Source organism: Alosa sapidissima, chromosome 14 (genome assembly GCF_018492685.1).
Source record: "Alosa sapidissima isolate fAloSap1 chromosome 14, fAloSap1.pri, whole genome shotgun sequence".
Taxonomy (NCBI): Eukaryota; Metazoa; Chordata; class Actinopteri; order Clupeiformes; family Clupeidae; genus Alosa; species Alosa sapidissima.
The window spans coordinates 3,710,435-3,734,728 of NC_055970.1; the positions used below are offsets into that span (position 1 = coordinate 3,710,435).

Genomic DNA, 24,294 nt, shown 5'->3' on the forward strand with positions numbered 1-24,294 from the left:
AGGAAGGCAAAATAGTGCATGGAAAAGACTACACACTGTCTGAGGGACCTTGATGTCTAGGCAAGGAGAGACAGGCCAGGCCTGCCACAGTTGTGATTAGATAATGAGCATACTGAATTGGCTTGAGGTTGTCTCTCTGTGGACTACTAGCCAAGTGGCGCCGCATGGGAGAGAGCTTGTTGACAGCAGTGTCACATAACAAACGTAAACATTTTCATCCTACAGTAACATGAGCACCGCATCAGGAGTGCAGCAGAGTGATCTCTCCTCACCGGTGTACTTCCAGCTGACGTCCTCTAGATGGAGCTGTGGGTCGTTGGGCATGTGCTTCTTGATCCAGGACCAGCAGTGGACCTGCTGATCCGTGGGAGAGATGATGAAGAAGCTGTGGACACACAGACAACAGCTGAACCTCTGGAACATTTGAAGTATTGGTTGTAGAGCAGCACAGGGGGCTGTTATATTATATAGCAATCAAAGTATGATAACACAAAAAGGCAGAGAACTATGCCAAAGGTAGAATTTGTTTATCCTACTGGTAAATAAGCTACCGTACAGTATGCAGATGAATCAAAGCAGTAGAACATTTATGGACCCTTTCAAGAGAGTTCCATTATCAGCATCATAGTTGGCCCCACAAGACTTCCTTTTTAACATTCCATATGTTATCTTAATGCAGAGGAAGTAGATTGGGGCCCAAATAGAACGTTCAAGCATTGTTTTTGTTTACCTTGTTGAAAGGGTCTATATATAATAGTTGGGGGGAATGGGAGTCTGTCCTGCCTCTGCCCTTCATCCAGAGTGATGTTAAAAATGATAAATGTTTGTGGAGACGAGTGTATGACATAAGACTTAACCATTGACAGGGTATGGTCATGTGGGATTTGAATGTAAGCAACAAGGTCTTGTACACCATGGCATGGGAAAAAAAAAGATGAAAGCTCTTTCTGACCAACACTAAACTCCCAAGGCAGTATTTTTAGCCTCTCAAACACAATGACCAGCAAATTCACTTCTGCTTTGTGGATCGCAGATTCCAGACTTTTTTAGCTTCAGAAAGTAGCAGAAGTGTCTGTCTGTGTCTCTGTCTACATCACATGTCCGACTAGACAAAGTTTTACAAAAAAGGAGCAACTAGTTTTAATAGAGCAAGAGCAGACGTTTCATTATTGGTTCTAACGCACCTGGACTTAGAAACGATCATCTGAGCGCAACAACACTTCTCTGCCTACATCACATGTCTCCCAGCTGTGTTTTCAGCCCCATAAATAGCCAGACAGAGAGACACCTGTTCCACACCAACATTCCTTCCTCCTTCCTTGTCTCTGTGGCTCACCTGTTCTTGCTGAGGCGCACTACGCTGCAGTCGTTCTCGTAGCCGCCCCGCTCATTCAGCATGCCTGTGTGGACAATGTGTCCGACTGGAACGTCCAGGTCGTTGGCACACAGGTGCTGCAGCAGATCCAGAGCCTGGTCCCCAGTGGACTAAAGGGAGAGAGACATTGGCATATCAGAAATCAGCACTCACGCAAGATGGAAGGATGCAAAAAGCAGAGTGTGGGGTACTAGCCTGGCTAGCGCCACCACTTCTCAATGAGACGTGGTCTGGGAACCAAACGTTCATTTTCTCGTATTTGAAAAAAATGCCCAGATCCGTTTATTGGGTGCCACGGATGTCTATCAAATGCGTCTGTGCATAGCTCATCTTCGTCTTGCTTTCCCCCCTGTTCTGTGATTGGTTCCCTATCTGAGGCAAAAATTAGGGCGGTAGTTTCCAGGCTGCCTTAGCAGCGTGAATCAAATTGCGCGCAAGGCAGCATGGGAACACCCAGGCTAGTGGGGTACACACTTCCAGCAACTTTTACAGGAGATAAATCAAAACTTAACTGAAGGCAAAAATCAACAGAGTAATTTACAGCAGTGCACCAACATCCAAAGCCTAATCGACATCATGTTCTTTTGTTGACATGGCAAACCCGCGCTTTAGTGATGATGAATGATGGTGACTTTAAGATCAGATCAGATTAATTCTGCTGTATTCTTAAGTTAACATGGGTCACAATCCCGATCAGTAGTAGTAGTAATAATAATAATCAAAGATCATGAAAAAGATCCAATTAACTCCAGAAACGTTTGCTGCTACAGATTTCCCACTCACCGTGAGCTCAAACTTGGTGAAGGAGGACATATCAATGGTGCACACAGCCTCTTTACAGCACTTCACCTCGGCCCCCACTATGTCAAACCAGTCAGGCTTGTAGAAGGTCTTACTCTGGTCCAGAGACAGCAGGTCTGAAAGAGAGACATGCAATCCAAAATAGAGAAACCCAGTAATTAAGTCTAGGGCAACTAACAATTATTTTAATAATCGATTAATCTGACGATTATTTTCTCGATTAGTTGTTATCTAGGGTTTATGAACTGTCAGATGGTCAGATGTGAATGGTAAAAAAAAGTCAATCAGTGTTTCCCAAAGTCCTTGATGACATCCTCAAATGCCTTGTTTTGTCAGTAGCCTAATGCTATTTGGTTAACTGCCATAAATCAGTAAGTAGTAACCAGACCAATCCAACTTGCAGTCTTAATTAATTAAGCTATAGTGTGGCCAAAGATTAGTCACAGGATTGGCCATGAGAGAGAAATGAGGATGGTGCTGGGATGGAGACTCTAACTGGTCCCAGGTCCCATATGCTGCGGAGAAGAGAGATGGCGCAGTCGCTCACCCTTCCCCGGAGGGACGAAGTACTTGGCTCTCTCGAAACCGTGCTTCTCCATCCAGCGGCCCCCCTGGGTGTCCAGCCGGTCGTACAGGGGGCTGGTGCGCAGCTGCCGGCCCGTTTGGAAGTCCCAGCGTGGGACCTTCAGCTCATACAGCAGGGCTGTGGTGGACAGGGACGCACAAATGCACGCACACACACACATATGCATATGCACACACACACACACATATGCATATGCGCACACACACATATGCACACGCACACGCACACACAGCACACATTATGCACGCACACACACACAAATGCACGCACACACAAACAAATGCACACACACAGCACACATATGCACACACAGCACACATATGCACATATGCACACACACACACACATACACACACACGCGCACACACAGCACACAAATGCACACACACACACACACACAATATAAGTGAAACAGTAGAGCTGATAGTAGTCTGGAGAGTCTGCCTGGTATGACACCTGACATGAGTGGGTATGTCTAAAAATGCCTCCTTATGCAAACTGGCAAAGGCGCAAATAAGAGATAAAATAAAAATAAAATAAAGTGCAACCCTCTCTCCCCCAGTTATGATTAGTGAACTTTTCCACCTGCGCTGCCTGCTTTGCATGTATGCAGTGATCTCTATTGGCCAGGGTTGACGGTTGATGAGCGTGGAGGTGTGTTTGCATGTATGCAGTGATCTCTATTGGCCAGGGTTGACGGTTGATGAGCGTGGAGGTGTGTTTGCATGTATGCAGTGATCTCTATTGGCCAGGGTTGACGGTTGATGAGCGTGGAGGTGTGTGCGCTGCTCTCGGTACTCACGCATCACCTCCATGACACGGTGGCGCAGGAATGTGCGGCTGCTCTGCAGGTTGCCAAAGCGCTTGATGTCCAGAGGCCAGACGTTTGCCGTGGGGTAGCCGTACGTCATCCACTCTGCCAGGTACCTTTGAGGGCAAACAAATGCGTCAGGGATGGGCAGTATTTACTGTATGATGTATGTATTTTAAATACGCATGTCAAATACAAAATAGAATTTTGTCATTTGTATTTTATTGGGTTGAAGAAAATGGCTGCGTATTTTGTACCAAAATACTTTATAGGCGTGTATTCTTGTTGTTTAAAAGTACTGCCAAATCGTTTTTGGCAGTACTTTGCTTTTGGTATGCAAAACAATGAATGTAGCCTCTGACTTATGCTGACTGTGTAATTTGCCCATACTTGTGATCAGAAAAGAGCTTCAGGATGATGATCCAGTGCAAGTGAGGTGAGTAACACTTAGATTGCTCACACACATACTGTACACTCCCACACACCAACCCACTCACTCAACATATGGTTACTTACCCACACTTATGGGTTTGCCTGTTTTTCATTCATAGCGAGAGAGCAGTGATTTCATAACGTTACCGTGGAGTGAGAAAAACGCAAAGGAGGTAGGCAGATAGGTTGTAATTAAAAGGGCAATTAAAAGGGCAATTAAAAGGGCAATTTTCACACACTGTATGCTCCATGATGAAATGCTTGTTACTTAACAGACAGAGGATGAGCATGATTTATTTTTACATTTGCCATAGTATTGTCAATGGGTTTAATAAGACATCTTGCAAAAGAAGGGCTTTAACCTTGGTATTTGGGGGGTCTTGCCATGGAAAAGTTTGGGAACCCCTTGTTATATGTCAGTGTACCATGAGTTTGAAGACGTTATTTTAAGGTAATAGAACTGCATCGGGTTGCTTTAACCTCACATTCTGTGGCTTGGTTCGGTGGTTAATTTGCACTTGACAAGTTCAGTTGTGACATTTTGAGTATATCTCCAATACAATATTTAGGCTATGAGATGCAACAGGCAGGTCGGCATAGTTGATCTGTTGACTGTTTGCAGGTTTATGGGATAGATTTGCAGGCCTCATAGGCAGAGGAAAGCTGTTGCTCTCACTGTCTACTTAATCAACAGAGTCAGTGTACTGAGGAAGGAATAGATTAAATAGACAGATATGGAGTATTTTTAGTATTTTCGAAATACAAAGATACAGTATTTTCTTTCGATACCTGGCGTGGCTACTGTATTTTGACATTTATTTTGATACACTTAGAATTAAGGTATTTCATATTTTATCTTAAAATACATTTTGAAGTACTTTTGCCCATCCCTGGGTATGGTGATCTGTCGACAGGTATAGTTAACTTTGGTATAGGTATGAATCCACTTTATTTAAGTCGTTGATTTTAAATTAGCTTTAAAAAAAATTTCACAGACATTAGCAGCAACAAGATTAACTGAAGTATAGCCACTTAATACATTTGTTGACTTTGAATTTTGAAATTTTGAAATTCTGGGTCTTTACATTACAGTACATTTCCCAGCTCTATTGTAAACTTCTGCTCTATGACTGTATTTGTTTCCCCGAAGATATAGTCAGGGCTTCTTCCACTGAAACTCAAAACCTTGCTCACTTTCCAGCTCCCCCGGCAAAAGAAAGGCCGGAGGAGTTCATGCCAGCGAGGACGTAGTAGCCGTGCACGGCCGGCGTCTCCCCCATCAGGCAGCGCATGTCTGGGGTGAAGGACTCGGGGCAGTTGACCAGCTGCTGGATCTCGGTGGACTCCAACCCCGGCATCCGTCTCAGGAGGGCACTCAGCATGGGCTCTGTGTGCAGGGGGAAGGAAAGGGTAAGGAGGTCACAGAGGGACAAACTGAACTTGCTCTGCACTGTATTTGCCCATTTGATCCAATGACAATAGTTTTGAGCACAGCAACAAGAAAAAATACTTTAAAATAACTTTTAAAATAACTGAAACAACTGAAAAGCCAGTGTTGCTGTGATGATGATGATGATGATAATGATAATAATAATAATAATAATAATAATAATAATAATAATAATAATAATATCTGAGTAGGCAGTCAAAAATTTTAAACAGTGCAGAACCTATCTGTCTAGACTGAGATAGCACTGACTGTATTGTTTGAGTGGTAGAATGTGTGGGCCGAGGAGCACTGGTAAAGGCCATCCTCATGGACTTGCAGTAAAAGGGTATGCACAATGACCCTGCTGGCATGTTGACTTACACACCTGTCAGCGACAATAACCTCCCAAATGTCATTACTGTCTCTGCAAAACCCTGCGCCTCACATAAGCAAGCCACATGGATACATACGGTAGCTGAGTCCAGTTTCACATTTTACAGATTATAAGATCCTTTTTGGTCAAATATGTACAGTTTACAGCTGAATTGGTTGTAGGTCTTTATACAACAGTTAGATCCGGTCAAACTATTTATTAATTTCTGATTGGACGACAAGCATTCCAAGAGTCACCACAAGTAACCCCACTCAAGACTTTTTATTGTTAGTAATTATCCAACACAAACATTCCATTCATTCATAGCGAGAAAGCAGTGATTTCATAACGTTACCTTAGAGTGAGAAAAACGCAAAGGAGGTAGGCAGATAGGTCGTAAATTAGCTCAGATGTAGCTTTTGGTTTCAGTTTCAGAGTTTTTAGATTTAATAGTGCTTGTTTCTTGCTAACTTCTACAAAATGTCAGGGAACAAACCCTTATTTCTTAATACAGAAATACTGCCGTTTTAGCTCCACCATGTTGTTAATTTTCAAACAACGTACGTCTCTCCAGTGGCAACAGTAAATGACAAGCCTAAAGATTACAACTATTTTTGTGGGTGGGTCAAAATATTTTTTCACAATGTTGTATCTTAAAATTAAAATAGTTGGTAATGGAACTGTTGTATAAAGGCAATATGACACTCGTCATTGTCGTGGGGCTGGTAAAGGATATGCCCACAGCTGTAATTCTGGATATCCTTTACCAACGCCACTCACACTCGTGTTTTTTTATTGCTTAAGAATACAACACACAAATCTAGAAATAAAAAAACAGTTTAGCTTAGGCCTAATTCTGTGAGCTGAAATTGATAATAGGAAAAAGTAGGTGTGCTCAAGTCCAAGTAAATGAAGTCTTTAGGTGTGAATAAAGAATAACTGTGATAGTAAAAAGACAAAAGCCTACTCTTTCTTAATTTATTGGAAGCAAGTCAGTAGACAGACGCATTTAGGTTCTAACTAAGCCATCTTCTGTCTAGTGTCTGAAACTAATAAGATAAGAAACAGACATTAACCTGGCAGGTAATCCCCGCTAATGGTATGACATAATCATCCAGCTCCTCTGCTCACACACACACAGTCCCTCCCTCCCTCCCGTCACCTCTTGTAATGGCATGAGAGTGGTAACAGATATCACAGGCCTGACCTCGTTCATGGGGCGACAGGCACCCAGCCAAGAGATGAGGGCCCTAAATCAGAGCCACTCACTCCGCTTATTCTCAAGCACAACAGAGAGCGGCCCTGCTAGTGCTGAGGCTGGAGGGGCAGTGGGTTGAGCATGAGCAGCACAGTTTCTGTCTAGAGGCATGCAAACAGTGGGAGGCAATCAGCCTGTGGTGATTTTTTAATGACACCTTTCCAAGCATTCAGTTCATAGGAGAAGCAGAGTTTCCCCTCCTCATGCACCATTCTTTCCCAGCATTTTATTACAGACACATGAACTACTTTTGCTTTAGTAGTACAAAGGACTCCACTGTGCTCTAAAAGTTCATGTGCTCTATTAGGACACCAGCTGTATTGAGTGCACACAACACCATGCACAACACCAGGTTGACCTTTACTTCCAAGCTCATATACACACAGCAAAGTAACGTGAAAAAACAGCTGAATCAAACAGACAGACAGAACCAATGCATTCACCACAGTCTCAAAAGACCAGCTTCCTTTAACATATAAATACAGCTGATCAGCAAAGTCAAAAACAAATAAGCAACACTCACCGAAGTGGTCCCAGTCTTCCTGTGTGTTCTGCACGTCCTGCTGGTTGCGTCCCTCGGTGAAGATGGGTTTAGGGTTCTTCTCGAAGCCCCCTGAGAGGACGCCCCCCTGCCACGCCCGCACATAGATTCTCCCATCCATGTCCATCACCACTGCAACAAGCCACACACACACACACACACACACACACACTACTGTAGGTACTGTACCACACTTCGGCCTACACAATGCTAATCACAGCCTTGTAGGGAACAACTGAACCCATTTGGCTTTCAAATTGGAAACTGAACATCTGCAATAAATTACACTCTGCTTTTTCCTTCTGAGCCAAGTTTCCACATTAGAGGTGGTGGACTGAAATTAAACACATTTAATACACATGGACACACTCTCCTGATCATTATGCAGCGAGTTCTGCAGAGTTACCACTGATCTCTTACAGAATACTGCACCTACTGACAGTCTAGTGCTTCAAACGTGACGTTCTGAAGTCAGCGGTTACTCTTGAGGTTACACGGATATCCCAGTAATCCTGCTCCATAGTACAACTCTCTGGCCTGGTTCTTAACGATAACGAGAACTATAACCAAATATTGTTCTTGTTAATATGAATGACTGCGTTCACACATAAACTATAACGATAACGGCATGAAGAATGATATCGTTGGGGATCACTTTCAGAGCGATTTTGAGAATGATAAAAAGCTAATAGCCAATCAGAACCCATCAAATTTTAGCCGTCACATTTATTAACACAAGGAGAGACTTTTTTATCGCTTTTATCGTTTATGGTTATAGTTATCGTTCTTGGTGTGAATGACCCTTTACACCAGGTATATAGGAGGAGGAAACAGAATACACATGGAAACTATTTCCCCGCCATCTACACAGCTCATCGTGGCACAGGAGAGTGTGTGGGATGTAGGGAGTTCTGGCCTGGTGCTTACCTGGCGTGTTTGGTGCAAGCGGCTGCTCCAGTGGCTTGGTGAGGAGGTAGAAATGCTCACAGCCGTGCAAGGGAACAGACATTTTGGTCTCACTGGCCTGGCCAAGCTCATATGCCCACTGCAAAAAGACACACAAAAAAACATGAGGCCCAGGTGTCCTTCCTGCCTGCGTTCACTGTGACTATTACCAATTGTGTTAATGCTTGTTAAGGTTGTCAAAGCTCCGCTATGAGTGATGCTTTTCACCTGTCCAGCACAGTTGACAAAGTATTCACACTCAATGGGGCCTCTATCTGTCTCCACTCCAGTCACGTGGCCCTTCTCCAGCAAGATATGGTTGACGGTGGTGCGCTCATGGATTTGCACTCCTTAATCCAGTCATTTGCATGCCAGACCAAAGAAAAAGGAAAAAGAATTAAGCGACACAAGGCCCCATGGGAAAAAACAAAACAATAAGACACAGACAAAGGAAAAACAATACAGACAAGTTAGAATATAACAGAGTCATAACTTGTTAATTCATGTCTGTCAGTGCTGGCTGCTCACCATAGCTGGCTGCGGCCACAGCTAGGGCATGGTTAACATCTGGGGATGAGACCACTGCATCTCCGGGTAGGTGTAGAGCCCCAACTAGGTCATGAATGTTAACCAATGGGTGCAACTTTGCCACTTCTTTGGGTTTGATGACATTGCAGTTGATGCCCATAACCCTGAACAACAGCAAAGACAAAAGTGGAATCTCACAGGAATCCTGCATGACCAATTAATCATAATCAGTAAAGTCACCACTAGCTAAACAAGTATGAGGTGTGATTTGAAGCCTTTTGAGCAGCCTGTCCTAGCCTTTTGAGCATTATAATATGCAAAAGACAAAGTCAAATGTGTAAAAAATTAACTTGTTCTAAGAAGGTACGTAAATGGTTTGTTTATACTGTAAATATGCTTTCGCCAGAGGCCACTACTGAAAACCTGGGTCAATGATCCACCCTTGGAGATAAGACAACCATCAGTTTGTCACTATTATATTTCTCTGAGGCCTTCTAAAATGCTCTCCTGAGGGGAAAGGTCTACTGGAGAGGAGGAGTAGAGGCGAGCAGAGAGGGGGGGCACTTACTTCAGCCTGGATGCCAGGCGCTTCAGGGACAGGAAACGATCCTGATTCTGAGCTAGACACAGAGAACCAGTCCTCACAAACCCTGTATGCCCATCACACACACACACACACACACACACACACACACACAGAGTGAAAACTTAAAAATCCTCATAACTACAGAGAATTTTCAAACTTTGAGAAAAGGAAATGTTGAATGGCAAAAGGGCAAAGTTGATACACCACCTGTTTTAACCCCTGTTTCTTCTTCCAATCGCTCATACAGTGCATTAGAATAGTCAGCCATTTTGCTTTCAATGATGATAGGCTTGGCAACACTGACAATTCCTGCACACATGCGAGTGGTGCCTGCTCCCAACCTGTCACAAGAAAATACAGATAGGACCTTGTGAACGAAAATAACAGCCACCAACAAACAACTGCAGTTATTCAAGCTCAGTTTCAGGCACGTGCAGAGAAGGGGGGCTACAGGGGCTCTAGCACCTGCCCTTTTGCCCCTTTGATGTCCAAGTGCCCTTTTGACAAGACCCATTTTTTACTTTTTAAAATGTGTAATACTTCCGCTAGTTCCAACGTGAATATTCGCTAAAATGTCTCATTAATAGTTTGTGAAATTAGACATTTACAAAAATAACAATTTTCTGTGTTAATTTAAATGCCTTGCGGCCACCAATCCGTGACGTCATACATTCAGTGAATTTTCAGAAGGTGCACGCAGGCACAGTGCTGCAGGAGACGTTTGGGAGCATGGTAAGGTCCCTTGGCAGTTAGCCTATCTGAACATGCAATAGTATTCAGCTTAGAGATAGATAATAAAATGTTTAAAGTTGTTTCATGTTTAATGAAGTAGGCTATCAAACCCGTTTTAACCAGGTCATGGTCCATCCATTTCAATAACCTGGCAGCTTTGAAAATGGCTGAACGTTCATAACATATTCTGTTTAGGTTTCTATGTTATAGTAGTTTAGGTTAGTAGACCTAGTTCATAAAACAGAGTAGGCAAACCTTATCTAAATCGTCATAAGCCGACGACATCATAGGCTACTGTAGTTGTTTAATTAACCCAACTCCACACGTCGTTCTCAGTTTACAGTAGGCTACATTACGCGTCATTTCACTCAGTGGCCACACGCACAGCACGTGAATCTGCAAGACACCAGCTTGCTAATGGTGGTAGTTCACTGTGATGAACATTAAAATTATAGCCTGACAAGCCAGACTAGGCAATAACATATTTGCTGCCGCTAGGGTTAGGGTTAAATGCCGCACCCATTTAAGTTTTAAATAAAGTTAACACGTTTTCTGAAAATGTTGTTCCATGTGCCCTTTGTTTTTATTTTTTATTTGAGCCCCTGCCCCTTCAAAGGTCTCTGCACGCCCCTGCTCAGTTTCTATGTGTCTACATATCCCTGGAAAGAATCAACAATGGAGACTTGTTTAGGTGGTCCCATACCGTCCTTGCTCAAGTAGTACAATCTCTGTCCATCCTAGTTTTGCCAGGTGATAAGCCACTGAAGTGCCCACTATGCCTCCACCACAGATCACCACTCTGGCTTGACTGGGTAACGGTGTCTGGTGCGGAGTGTCCACTCCCGAAGTCAAGTTTCGAGGGGAACTCCATAGGCCCCGGCGAGCAGGCTGAGTCCCCCAGCAACCAGCATCTGACAGCAGCCGGGGGAACAGGGCCGGGGACAGAGCCCTGGAACTCCGCACGCAGCTGCGCATGGCTGTCCTACCTGTAAAAACCAGGAACGTTAAACGGGCAGAGTAAATACGCCTCAAACATTCGCCTAATACAAAATGTATCACGCAACACTGGTAGAAACCTATCTTACACATTGGATAAGGAGACGTCGCGAGCTTGAATGTGACGTTATGTTAGACTCTGATGGGTAGGAAAGGGTGCAAGTTATAGCAACATTCATCGATAGCTGAATTTTACTAGCTGGTCTGCAAGCAGATGGGTACTTTGTAGGCTAGGCTAGTAAATTGTTATGAATGTTACCATGTTTGCATGAAATGTAAGAATAAGAAGCATCTAAAATGGCTATTTCATACTTCAAAGTGATTAGTGAAAGTTATAGTGAGCTAGCTTATGTTACAGGCCAGCCTGCGCTGACCACTGTTTGACAGCGCCATCTGACCGTTACCTATCTGTTACAGGTATTTAGCAGCATTACTAAGTCTAAAAATTAAAATGGTAAGGTTACCCAACCCTGATAACACTCGGCTATGTATGACAATCTTGTATCAAAAGAAAAACAATATCGTTGTCAAACTACAGGCTACGATATTATATTTAATTAGCGAACAAGCTAGAATGCTAGCTTCACGTCATAGAACTATTCGTTCTATTTCATTTATTTTTATTTTTATATAAGCTTTGGTTAAACGCCAACTTTCAAAGGTAATGTCTTCTGTATCTCTATGATCATCAATCCGTAACTTCATTAGCAAGATAAGTTAGCATGGTGGGGGACACTCCAGTGCAAACTAGTTGTTACTGTTGAGCTCTGTCAACACAGCTAGCTAGCTAGCCTGCTAACGCCAACTCCCCAAGGTTAGCTAGTCCAAACTGACCGCTAGTCTGTGTCAACATGAGCCCAATTGTCAAACTAATGCAATTGCAACTGTCTACTCACCAATTAAATACAGCTCTAGTTAGACGCCGGAGAAAGAGTCCGGCTTTAGTCCTCAGTGGAGGTTACAACACGAGAAGAAGTGTTTCTTGCGTATGTCAAACTGTCATGTTTGACTCGTAGACCCCGTGCGTCAGACTGCATGGAGAACTACAACTTTACGTGCCTACATCATTAAGGGGCGAGTCCCCACCAGCTTCTTGTGTGTTCACTGAGTAGAACCAGTACCGCATTTTACCAGGAGATGTCAGCACAATAACTTTTATCAGAGCCGTGTAGAGATCTCTATACGCTGTTTCATTACAGTGCACTGTAGCTAATAAGAAGCTCGGTGATAACAGTACTATGCATTTTTATGCACTGTAGCTAATAAGAAGCTCAGTGATAACAGCAGCCTGCAGTGCATTTTCATAAAAATGCATAGTACTGTTATCACTGGCTTCTTATTAGCTACAGTGCATAAAAATGCATAGTACTGTTATCACTGAGCTTCTTATTATAACAGTGCATACAAATGCATAGTACTGTTATCACTGGCTTCTTATTAGCTACAGTGCATAAAAATGCATAGTACTGTTATCATTAGGCTTCTTATTCCACTGACTACTTTTTCTGAGTTTAATTCAGCTTGAACCATTTCACTTAATTCAAACTTTGTTGTGTAGGACTTCTAAAGGACTGGTGAGCTATTTTTCATTTTTGTAAACTTATACCTTTTGATGTTAACAAAAAACAATCTTATTTCCCCCGTAGACTTCGCATTGGGACACCTAAGCTCCAGTTTTAAAAGTCCTTGCTTATTTAACCTCCATTGTAACCAACATAGTAACCACTATGATTACCTTAACAACCATCTAGATTACCCTAACAACCGCTTTAATTAACATAGCAATCACCATATCAACTACCAACACCCTAGCAACAACCTAACAACCACCTTAGCAGTCAACCTGATTACCATAGCAACCAACTGGCTTGTAGTATAATTTTTATATAGGCTTCTAATTTAATGAAATGTTTAGTTTAACCATGTGCTATGGGAATGTGATTCTCTTCATTCTTCGATGTCCCTGAAGCTTCCTTCTATGGAAATTTCCATTGAGTGAGAAGAATGTTTGTTGTAGGCCATTTGAAGGTTAAGGGGGTTTGTAACATCCTTATCTCTCTAATACTAGCTGGATGGATAATTGTTGGGGGGGGGGATCTTGTGATTTTCCGTGTGTTTGTTTGTGTTAAAGGTAAGAACTGGCTTCACCCACAGATACATGGGATTGTTACTTGACATTTACTTTGGGTAACATTCTTTTGATATCGAGAATAAAGCTGTAGTCTCACACCAGTTATCTTCGATTAATTTGGACCACAGGCTCTTTGTGGGGGGCCTAGTTGAGCAGCTGGCAATTGGTACAGGTGCAAATCAGTTTAATTGGCCCTTTATGATGTCATAATGCTAATGCAAAGTCAATGGGGAAAAATAAGCTTGTTTTTTGTTAACATCTCAAAAAGTATAAAGTTTCCAAAAATGAAAAATACGAAGTTTGAACAAAGTTTCTACGTTAAACAGTTGAAGCTGAATAAGATGCAGAAATTCTGGTTAAGAGTTGCACCTGTTCCAACTGCCATCTGCTCAACTGTTTCTAGGGCCCCTTTTTCCTCTCTCTCTCCATTCAACAAGAATACAAGGCACCTTCCATCCAACTTTCTCTCAGATCCACTTCAAACCATTCATTCATCCATTAAACTATCTGTCTATCAACATCCATTAAACTATCTACCTATACACATCCATAAACTATCTAACATCCATTGAACTATCAACCTTCTCAACATCCATAAAACTATCTGTATATCAACATCCATTAAACTATTGGTCTATCAACATCCATCCATCAGTATCCATGTCCACTTCAATTACTGCCTAGCAACCTCCATAGCAACAATCACAACTTCCCTAGCAACCTCCATAGCAACAATCAGAACTTCCCTAGCAACCTACCAGGCTTGGATCACATTAATCTTTACTGAAATTCAATCTTAAGTTACAATAACAAAGTGACAGCGACACTAAAGGCTATATATAGTGTTGTTGTCTAATTGATATGTGATTTATATTGATACATCACCCCATCAATGACTATCCAAAACAGACCAAACCTGTGATTAGAACTAGTTATAGACAGACACAGATCTGTATCTGGAAACCATACAAACAGGTACCCTGTCTCTGCTAAGTTACTGAAGCTATCTCTGCTAAGTTACTAAAGCTAAATGACCTTGACTAGGATTTTTATGGGTGCTCTCCTTGCAACTTATGTTGCTACTAGAAGGGTGTTAGTGGCTGTCCATTAAATGGCACTCTCCTCTCTGGTCAGGATATTAATATCAACCCCAATGCCTTCACAACATCATGGATACACTGAAATGCAGAAATCAGGCCAAGTCCTGACTCACTGTGGACATCAAAGATTGAGGTTTCCCAGGCCCGCTGGACAAACCCAGGTGTGTGCCACATATTAGTGGTACATAGTGAGGTCTCAACTTCGTTGTGCAGTACTTTCAGAGGGTAGTACCCAAAATACAAATGTAACATGTTGCTGATGTTCTACTCACAGCATTAGAGTGTTTTGGATAGTCATCTACTTGATGGTGTGATGCATCCACATAAATTACACACCAACAGTATATATAACCGTTAGTGTCACTGTCACTTTATTGTAATTTAAGATTGAATTTCAGTAAGGATTAATATGTGATATCTTTACAAATATGTAGGCCAGGGAGGTGGCATTCTGGAAATGCACTGTGGGAAATGTAACATCAGTTAGCACACCTCGTGTTTAATACACAATATACTTTACTTGTGATGACCAAGTTAGGTTAAATTGGAATTCTCCTTAGTGTAAGTGTACTACACAAAGTAAGCATTTGTTTGCACAACTTGGAATTCCTATTCCAGATTAGTCTGTAATTTCAAGGCAATTGGTTTATAAACTAAGGTTAACTAACAGGTTAAGTAAGGTTAACTAACTAACTAACTGCACAGTGTAGCAAAACTTAAGCAATTCAAGTATAGTTTACTTGATTTAAATGATCATGTTTACTTTTCCACCTTAACATTAAATTACTCCTTTTAGCCAAGAACTGTAGCTATTCAATTTTATAGTGCAAAGTAACTTTCCCAAAACTGAATGCATGTGAGATTCAACACATTCTTCCTGTGGGGTATACTACGAATCTCGATTAGTGGGTTAGCGAGGTATGTTGTGCTCAAAGTCAGGGTATGCTGTGACACGAAAGTGGATCTGTTTTAGTATCGCTATATCACCATGGTATCTTATGCTGTCAACCAAACCTGGTCGGGAGGAGGTTATGTGCTAAGTTATAGCTCAAATCGTGTAATCTACCACCCACTGACCAATCAATTGTCTTAAAAACGAAGTTCTCACGTGTAGGATTCTGTCATATATCTTACAGGTGGAGCTCCGCCTCTACTAACATTTTGGATCTCGAATGCGCTTTAATAGTGCTGTGCGTGCAAATATCCCACTATGGACGTGCATACCATACAACAACTGATGACAATTGATTTATTTGATGTTATAGGTTAGACACAAAAAATTACCGCAGTGTAGACTACACTATCGCTCATAAATGCGGAAGTAATTGTTTTTTAATAGAGGTGGTCTTGTGCGTCTCCACGTTTCACGATTGGCCAACGTCATCCCAACACCGAGAACGCGCACAGATCTGAGCTGAAAGCCTAGTTTGACAAATATATCACATAACTGCTATCATGGTATCACTTAACGTATACCCGAGTCAAGGCTTTGTCAAGCCTCGATATGTCTACATAGCCTAGATATGTCTAACGTGCTTCGTAGTATACCCCACTGTTGTGTGACTGTGGAGTTGCTTTGAATTGCCATGAATTTAATTCCACTTCCTGTTATTCCAATTCAAATTCAACTTCCTGTGGGGCGGAGCCAATTCAGTTCTAATTCCAATTCGTGAATTGAATGGAGATCCATTCTAAAATTCGGAATTTTGCACAAGCCTGCAACCTACATAGCAATTACTTTATATAGCATACTAACCATTATGATTACCTTAGCAAGACCCTAGCAACCATCTTAAACACCCTGGAAACAACCTGGCAACCACTACCATAATGTCACCCTAGCAACTTCTATAGCAACCAACATGATTACACCATCAACCTGCATAGCAACCACTTTATTTAGCATAGCAACCATCATATCTACCCTAAAAACACCCTAACAACAATCTCAATAACTCAACCACCACCATAATGTCAGCCTAGCAACGATCATACCAACCAACATGATTACCCTAGCAACCAATACAGCAACAGCTTCAATTGGCATCGCAACCAACATATCTACCCTAGCAACAACCTAGCAACCATCTCAATTACCCTAGCAACAACTTAGCAACCACTACCATAGCAACCACCTCACCATATCTATCCTACCATCACTCTAGCAACCATCAATTAACCTAGTAGTATTGATACAAGGAATCTTCCATCCAACTTTATCTTCATCCATCTACTTCAAACCACTTATCCATCCATTAAACTATCTGTCTATCAACATCCATTGAACTATCTATCAACATCCATTAAACTATCTGCATATAAACACCCATTAAACTGTCTGTACAACCTCCATGTTTAATTCAAGTACTCCTTAGCAACAATCATGAATACCCTAGCAACCAGCAAAGCAATAGCTTTAATTAGCATAGCAACAACAACAACGACTACCCTAGCAACACCTTAGTAACTATCTCTGCATTACCTGTTTTAACTATACATGATATTTTACATCACAATTGTTGCATTTCCATGCACTGGTAATTCCTTGGAAATGCATTTGTAGTTATCCCCCCAGCCACTTTTTCTGCATTTAATTCAGCTTGAACCATTTAACTTACAAACTTCATTCAAACTTTGTTGCGTACGTCTTCTACAGGACTGGTGAGCAATCAATGTATTTGTTATGTTTGTAAACTATACTTTGAGATATTAACAATATCTCAAAGTATATTTTTGTTCTATAGGAATCTGTATGAAATTTGAACCTCTATATGTTTAATGGTTAAAATACATAAATGACAATTATAAATTAATAAATAAAACAAGTAAACCAGAATATGAAAATCTGCAGACAATTTTATTAAACTGACAAATTTTCCATCTGTACAGGAAAAATAAAATCAACAGAAAAATGCACCAATTTAAACCTCTTACATCTCAATATTACATGGCATAACTGGAGAACAGAGAAGAGTACAGCCATACATTTTCACACAAATAAAAATTACAAAATTGGTTATCTTTTTTGAGGATAGTTCTTTGTACAGAAACAAAACTAACTGTGAGGAACTTGGAGTAATTCTGGGTGATGTGTGCTGTATGTTTAAGGGCTGCTGTGGTGGAATCAGTAATCAATTCAAGCAGATAGAGACTGCAGTTTCTGTATCTTACTCCAGATTCTACATGTATATTCCGAGAGTGTTATATGAATACGCAAATACATGAATGTATGTACGTCCAAACCTGGGTGTATATTGATTCTTTCACCAAAGTTATATACCTCTTAAAAGGAAATGTTCTGGTTTTTTTTAATCCTTATTTTCCCAAGTTTTCTTGACATCCTCTTAGAGTGTCTGACATCTGTAATTGGTCTCACATGACTATTACAAGGTTGAAACAACCCATTTCTCTACAATACCGTTTAATATGTTGATGACAAGCCTTCAACTGTTTATTATAAATTTTTATATCGGTCATATGATACCTTGTCACATATCAGTATGTCATTCACAGAGGCAGTTATCTTAAAATCGCATCCTGAATGCCACACCATGACATTTCATGACAATGGACGACAGCACCCCAGTGCTGAATGCAACTTGGGCATGTATTGTGTTGAAAAGGTTGTTTAAATCACTAAAAGAGCAAAAACTAAACTGATTTGAATGCCAGGTGGATCAAAATCCTAGTGACAAACGTAATTTTAAAAAAAGAAAAAGAAATAAATTCGTAAAAATGTCATAAATTGTGTTTTCCCCCATACATACATCAGTTCAGAAAAGAGATCTATATTTGCAATAAACATTCATCGTTCTTAAATGATATTGTACTTTTATATAGCATCTGAAAATAATGACTAAAGTATCTGCCATTTGGGTAAATTGCAGCATTTCCTGGTTTCACATAATGGTCACACTCCCACATAAGTTCCATCAATACCCCCCCCCCCCCCCCCCCCCCCAGCATCAGCCTGCCTGTATGCAGGATGATGTCCCATTTGTAAATACTCTCTAACTATTTACAAAATCATAATTCTTTGTGTTGAAATGCAATTTTCCCTTAGTACTTTTACATGAGGCGTTACTGTCAGGTCTTAGATCTCTGCTTAAATACAATGAACTGCAATGGATGTATTCTATTTTCTGCGGACTAGGCTTCGTTCTAGATGATGGGTTATGTGTTCAAGGGTAAAGGAAGGTAAGGGGGTGGGGTGGGGTTGCTTCATACCTTTTCATGCCTTGTATGGCCTGCAGTGTGACTCAGAGGAGCTAAACCTGCCTCTATTAATGAGTTGGTGCCTTTGCATTTGATATCCTTGCCTCCTTTAAGGTGAATTCTCAACTATGAGCTAAAGGGAAGGGAAGAGATTCGTTCTGTATTCATCTGTGGACACCATTACATCCTTGGTTGCTCCAAGGTGTAAACTTACAGTATACAAAGCTGTGGCCTCCTCCCAAGACCAACCCCCCGGTGATATAAAAACTTCTCTCTAGCCCGAAGCCCCTTTTGTTCAGGTAGAGCCTATAGGGACATTCACAGGCGTAAACGAGAGAAAAGGCAACGAGAGAAAACATTTACACTTGGACACACTTCACAAAAAGAATGAGAGAAAAAAAAAAAAAAAAACAACTCAACCCAATTAGTTTGTAAACAATAAATAAGGCTATGGTCAAACAAACGTACATAGATCACAAAAAATGTGCAATGATTCAGTTAGCAATTCAAAGTTCATCTTACATAAAAAATGACAAAAAAAAAAAAAAAAAAAAAAAAAAAAACACACGCGTACACATACACACAGTCCAAATGCGCCCTAAAATGGTGCGGTTGTTTTTTCATTCTGCTCTTTGACAAATGCCTTGGCCCTAAACAACAAATTCAACCCTCATCAAAAGCTTTGTGTACAAGAAGGCAAGCAGACTCTTAAGTATCCCACATCTAATCTCTCTCCCCACTGTCCACATGCTGGCCAGGCAAACCTGGCGATTTTCTCCTACGCAGCCTGTGCTCAACGCAAGCCTCTAGCTCAAGCAGACTAATGACAGTTCTCCTGATCACTCCATCAGAATTCCAAGGCGAAGTAAAGCTCCATCGCCCACGTTCCCAGTTTCAGTGGACTCTGCAGTGGTTTTGCCACTGTGACTAACCCTTCCTTGGAGTTTTACTCCAGTTTTAACAGAGGCTTATCCGATTGACATTGCATGAATACGGTTCCAACACAATGTCCAAAAAAACAACAACGGAGTAAAGAAAAAAAAACAAAAACAAAGTGTTGGTTCTTTAATGGTGAGTGCACCATGACTCCATCCTTCTGTTTTAATGTCGTACCTTCAGGCCCTCAAGTTCAATCAGGCAGTCCCGTGGCTATAGGGTGAACACATCTGCATGCCCGCACACTCATTTGTGACCAGTGGATATTGAAATGAGTGAAAAAAAAAAAAAAAAAAAAAAAAAAAAAAAAAAAAAAACACACCCAGAAAAACAGCATAGAATTGACCCTCTCTCTTGGGTGAGATGATTCCAAATGAACAGCGAACCCCCCCCCCCCCCCCACCCCAGGAGCAGAGCGAATCGTGACGCACGTATGAGGATGCGCAGAGTTCCATGAAGTCGATCCTGAGCCCCCCCCCAGAATACACCTCATGTCCAAAAGGGAAAGCCTCACGTCTGAAAAATACATCTGGCTCAAGAATGCAGCTGGAATTATATTAGAATAAGGCAAGCCAGTTTTAAAAACAAAAACAAACAAACAAACAAAAAAAGTGCTGCGTAATGGCTTGCGTAGCAACAGTCATCCTCACATTTCTGTGGAGATTTGAAAACGCATGACGACGACGACGACAACAAAAGCCAAGGCATAAGTTCAGTGAGGGCCTTTGCAGTACTGGAGCAGAGGTGCTTCTCCTCCTTCAAAGGGACGAAGGAGCATGGGGGCGCTGGGGTGGCAGGGAGGACAGCAGTAGTAGACCATGGATAGGACGGAGCAGAACGCGGCTGCCCGGGGCCAGCAGGACTCTCTGTGGGCCTCCCCAGGGGTCGTATGGAAGTCTGAGGTGGGGCGGAGTGTGATGGTGAGGCCAGGGGTCTTTGGAGCCATGCCAGGGTTAGAACGGGAGGGAGTGTGTGTGTGTGAGTGAGAGAGGGAAAGAGGGAGAATGAATGAAAACTGAGACATCCAGGGCTACGAGTAGAGTCTGGGCCTTGAGAGAGAGAGAGAGAGAGAGAGAGAGAGAGAGGGGGGAGAGAGAGAGAGAGAGAGAGAGAGAGGGGGGAGAGAGAGAGAGAAATAAAGAAAGAGGGATGGAGAGACGGAGCGAGTTTGTCATGTATCAGGGCGGCCCCCCTCGGCACCTCTCTCTTTCTACCTATCCTTCAGTTCCCTGGTGACACGCTTGGTGATGCGGCCGCACAACAGGCCAATAAGGAAGAGCACACAGACGGCCAGGGCGATCACAAACAGGATGTAGTTCTTGGAGGGCGACAGCAAGACTTGCCGGGCCAAGTCTGAGAAGCCCTCAGCCGGAGCCACCTGAGGGACACACAGACACAAGGTCATGGGACCAAAATCAGTCTTCACTGCAGCTTTCATGTTTCATGTGCAAGAAAGCTCAAACTGGAAGTATACATGGGCCGTGAAAAGAGAAGTTTGCAGCTTTCCTCAACCAGTGTGAAGATGTGTTAATATGGGATTTGATTTTCAAAGAGAGAGTTTACCTTGGCTGCAAAGGTCCACATGTCAATGCGGTCCTGCAGTCTTTTCTTGCACTCTGGCTGTAGTCGCACACGCTTGTCATCCAGAGCTTCCAGTAGACAGGACATCTCTGTTGGGGGGTGGGGAAGGATGGAGTGGGAGTGACCAGGCAAAGCAGAGAGAAAAATAATAATAGGACCCTCACTGACAACTTCCTTTCTGAAAGACCACTGAACCTGGCATCTAAATCGCTACAACTTCCAAACATTTCCTCACTGTCACCAGTTGGACCCAATAAACTGATTCAGGATGACTCTCTCCAGAGGCATCTCAAAATGATAGCCTTCAGCAGTGGTATCCAACCGTCAGAGCTGCAGGATATTACAAGTCCTGCAGAGTTAAGTTGACCCTGGAACGGATGTGCTGCATGGCACACATCTGCTGTTGTATCTCTAGAATATACAGTATGCTATTTTATCTGCTAAATCTTCAGAAAACAGTATATGCTGTTGTACCTGCTAAATTTTCTAGAATACATGCTGTTGTAACTGCTAAATCTCTAGAAGCAAGGCAGGGAGACCCTGGCCTGTAGAATGCTGCGGACTGGTACTCACGTCTGCCTTTGCCTGGAGGAATGGCCGCACATTGGTGCTTCAGGTCCAGGGCGCAGGCCGTATGCAGAACCGGGTCCACAAAGATGTCCGCCTTGCTCTCCTTCAGCATGTTTAGGACTTCCTGCAGAGAGGAGCAGAGAGGGAGAAGGTGAGTGTGTCCCAGAGCCAGTGAGTTGGTATCAGATGCAGAGAGGCAAGGGTCTTTAAATATGCCCTTCACATAGAAATGGAGCCTGACATTTATGAATAAATGGTTTCAATTTAAAAAACATTGCACCTAGTGGTGGTAGTCTGATGAATGGATTCTGTAAGCGACATTTTGAAGCAAACTCTAAAAACATGGTAGAAAGGATCCTCATAGTTGTGTCATAGTTTAATTAAGACAACTAATAATCTGTAATATGAGATGAACAAATGCTAGGAAATGGTAAAAAAATGGTAGGAAGGGTCGTCCTCATAGCTGCATCATAGTTTAATTAAGACAACTAAACAATCTGTAACATGAGACAAACAAACATATTTTTTTATTGATGAAGTCCGTTAGGTATGTAAAATGCACCCAAAAGCAGAAACTCCTGCTGCAGTGCAGTAGGCAGACACTGTGAGATGAGGTGAGGGGAGGGGAGGCGAGACGTTACCTTTTTGCAGCCCTCCTGTTTGATCTTCAGCAGGTTGCCCTTCAGACACTCCTCCACCTGCCCTGTCTGCTCCTGCGCCGCCGCCTCCTCTGGACACAGCCGTGTAATCTACACACGCACACACACGGACGCGCGCGCACACACACACACACACACACACACACACACACACACACGCGCACACGCACACGGACACGGACACGGACACACACAGAGGTTAATAAATACAAACAAGACAGTGTGCTGGAGCCTGCGTTTGTGAATAGAACAAAGGCGACTCAGTGTGCTATTAATACACTCGTTCCTAGTGACGCCACAAAGGAACAAGGAAAGAGACAACACAAGGAGCTAGCTGTGCACTGCAACCCTACTGCAGGAGCGGCAGGATCTCACACACCCGTTGTTCATTCACTGACAAGTTTCTCTCACACACACACGCACACACACACACGCACGCACACACACACACGCACGCTTACTGGCACATAAAAGCCAGTGCCTCATCATTTACAGCTTTGATTGCTCCTCTGAGGGCCATGGGCTCTGGGGCTCCATAAATAAGGGCCCCTGTGGACAGGTTTGTCCTCGTGGAGGAGTCCCTTTTCCCCACTCCTGCCTGCTCGGGGTGCTCCCGACTCACTCCATGCAAATGGTGTTGTTGGGCTGGAGGAGTAATTACAGCCGCCAAGGACTCACTTGGGGTGAACAGGGCAGGGATGGAGGGAGGAAAGAGGGAAAAGGAGAGAGAGTGGGTGAGAGGGGTGTGGTGAAAACGGGAAGTAAAAAGATAGGCTAGTGAAAAAAAAGTCGAGAAGCAATGATCCGAGGGAGAGGGAGCATTTATAGGTGAGTAGCGTGCGCGTGTGTGTGTGTAAAAGAGGTAGATAGAGAAAAGGCTAGCAGTGAAAGAGACAGTGTGTGTGTGCGCGCGTGTGTGTGTAAAAGAGGTAGATAGAGAAAAGGCAAGCAGTGAAAGAGACAGAGTGTGTGTGTGTGTGTGTGTGTATGTGTGTAAAAGAGGTAGACAGAGTAAAGGCTAGCAGTGAAAGAGACAGGGAAATAAAAGAGGAGAGAAAATGTAGATGTCATGGGGACTAGATAAGCTGCTAGGTGTGTGCTGAAATTTGTGTGTGCGTGCAGGTGTGTGTCTATCTGTGATAAAACGTGCATGAGAGAGACTCAAAGGGATAAATGTGCTGGCATGTGTGAGGACATGACACCAAACATGAAGCTGTGAACAGGAAGTGTGAAACACACAGACAGACACACACAGAGCGAACACCCCCTTCCAACACTGGATCTGACAGTGACGACTGTGTCACACTCCCGTCCGTAAAGGTCGCAGGTGCACCCTTTTCACAGCTCTGATCTCTGGAGGAGTCCAAATGGCTACCAAAAAGGGGTTTGGGGGATTAGAGAGCTCTTTGATCATTCAGAGTAGCCCATGACCCATCACCAGCCCCCCTTTCTGAGGAGCCGTAATGGATAAGCCCGTGAGGATGCCTACGGGACCAAGCGCTTCATCACTGGGGACGTGGCCTCTGGGCTATCTGCTTCTCAGCGCCATTCTGTCAACATTATTATTAGAGTGTCGAGTTTATTCGTGTTCCACTCAACGCCGCTTCAATAGGAAAGAGGAGTGATGGCTTGAGTGTGTGAACAAGTACAAGACATGAAGAAAAAGAGGTTGAGTGAGTGTGTGCGAGCGAGTGAGTCAATACATCTTA

General features: G+C 42.8%; 2 protein-coding genes across 3 annotated transcripts in view; both read right to left on the reverse strand.

Moving 5' to 3' along the window:
- pdpr (pyruvate dehydrogenase phosphatase regulatory subunit) overlaps window positions 1-12,418 on the reverse strand; it is a 19,194-nt gene extending 6,776 nt beyond the window's left edge. Inside the window, exons 1-14 of the mRNA XM_042061764.1 lie at window positions 12,290-12,418; window positions 11,101-11,383; window positions 9,873-10,006; window positions 9,648-9,729; window positions 9,080-9,243; window positions 8,780-8,901; window positions 8,534-8,651; window positions 7,589-7,738; window positions 5,200-5,392; window positions 3,565-3,689; window positions 2,724-2,879; window positions 2,159-2,292; window positions 1,337-1,485; window positions 273-385 (exon numbers count right to left, since the gene is read on the reverse strand). Coding sequence (XP_041917698.1) covers window positions 273-385; window positions 1,337-1,485; window positions 2,159-2,292; window positions 2,724-2,879; window positions 3,565-3,689; window positions 5,200-5,392; window positions 7,589-7,738; window positions 8,534-8,651; window positions 8,780-8,901; window positions 9,080-9,243; window positions 9,648-9,729; window positions 9,873-10,006; window positions 11,101-11,372 — 1,912 coding nt within the window. The 5' untranslated portion in view covers window positions 11,373-11,383; window positions 12,290-12,418. The remainder of the gene's footprint in view (window positions 1-272; window positions 386-1,336; window positions 1,486-2,158; window positions 2,293-2,723; window positions 2,880-3,564; window positions 3,690-5,199; window positions 5,393-7,588; window positions 7,739-8,533; window positions 8,652-8,779; window positions 8,902-9,079; window positions 9,244-9,647; window positions 9,730-9,872; window positions 10,007-11,100; window positions 11,384-12,289) is intronic.
- A 5,044-nt stretch (window positions 12,419-17,462) lies between these two features.
- The window catches only part of glg1b (golgi glycoprotein 1b), a 43,720-nt gene continuing 36,888 nt past the window's right edge, over window positions 17,463-24,294 (reverse strand). For both annotated transcript variants that reach the window (XM_042061760.1, XM_042061761.1), the window contains 4 exons: window positions 22,568-22,675; window positions 21,930-22,050; window positions 21,339-21,445; window positions 17,463-21,153 (listed from right to left, as the gene is read on the reverse strand). In XM_042061760.1, the coding sequence (XP_041917694.1) occupies window positions 20,986-21,153; window positions 21,339-21,445; window positions 21,930-22,050; window positions 22,568-22,675 (504 nt within the window). In that variant the 3' untranslated portion in view covers window positions 17,463-20,985. The remainder of the gene's footprint in view (window positions 21,154-21,338; window positions 21,446-21,929; window positions 22,051-22,567; window positions 22,676-24,294) is intronic.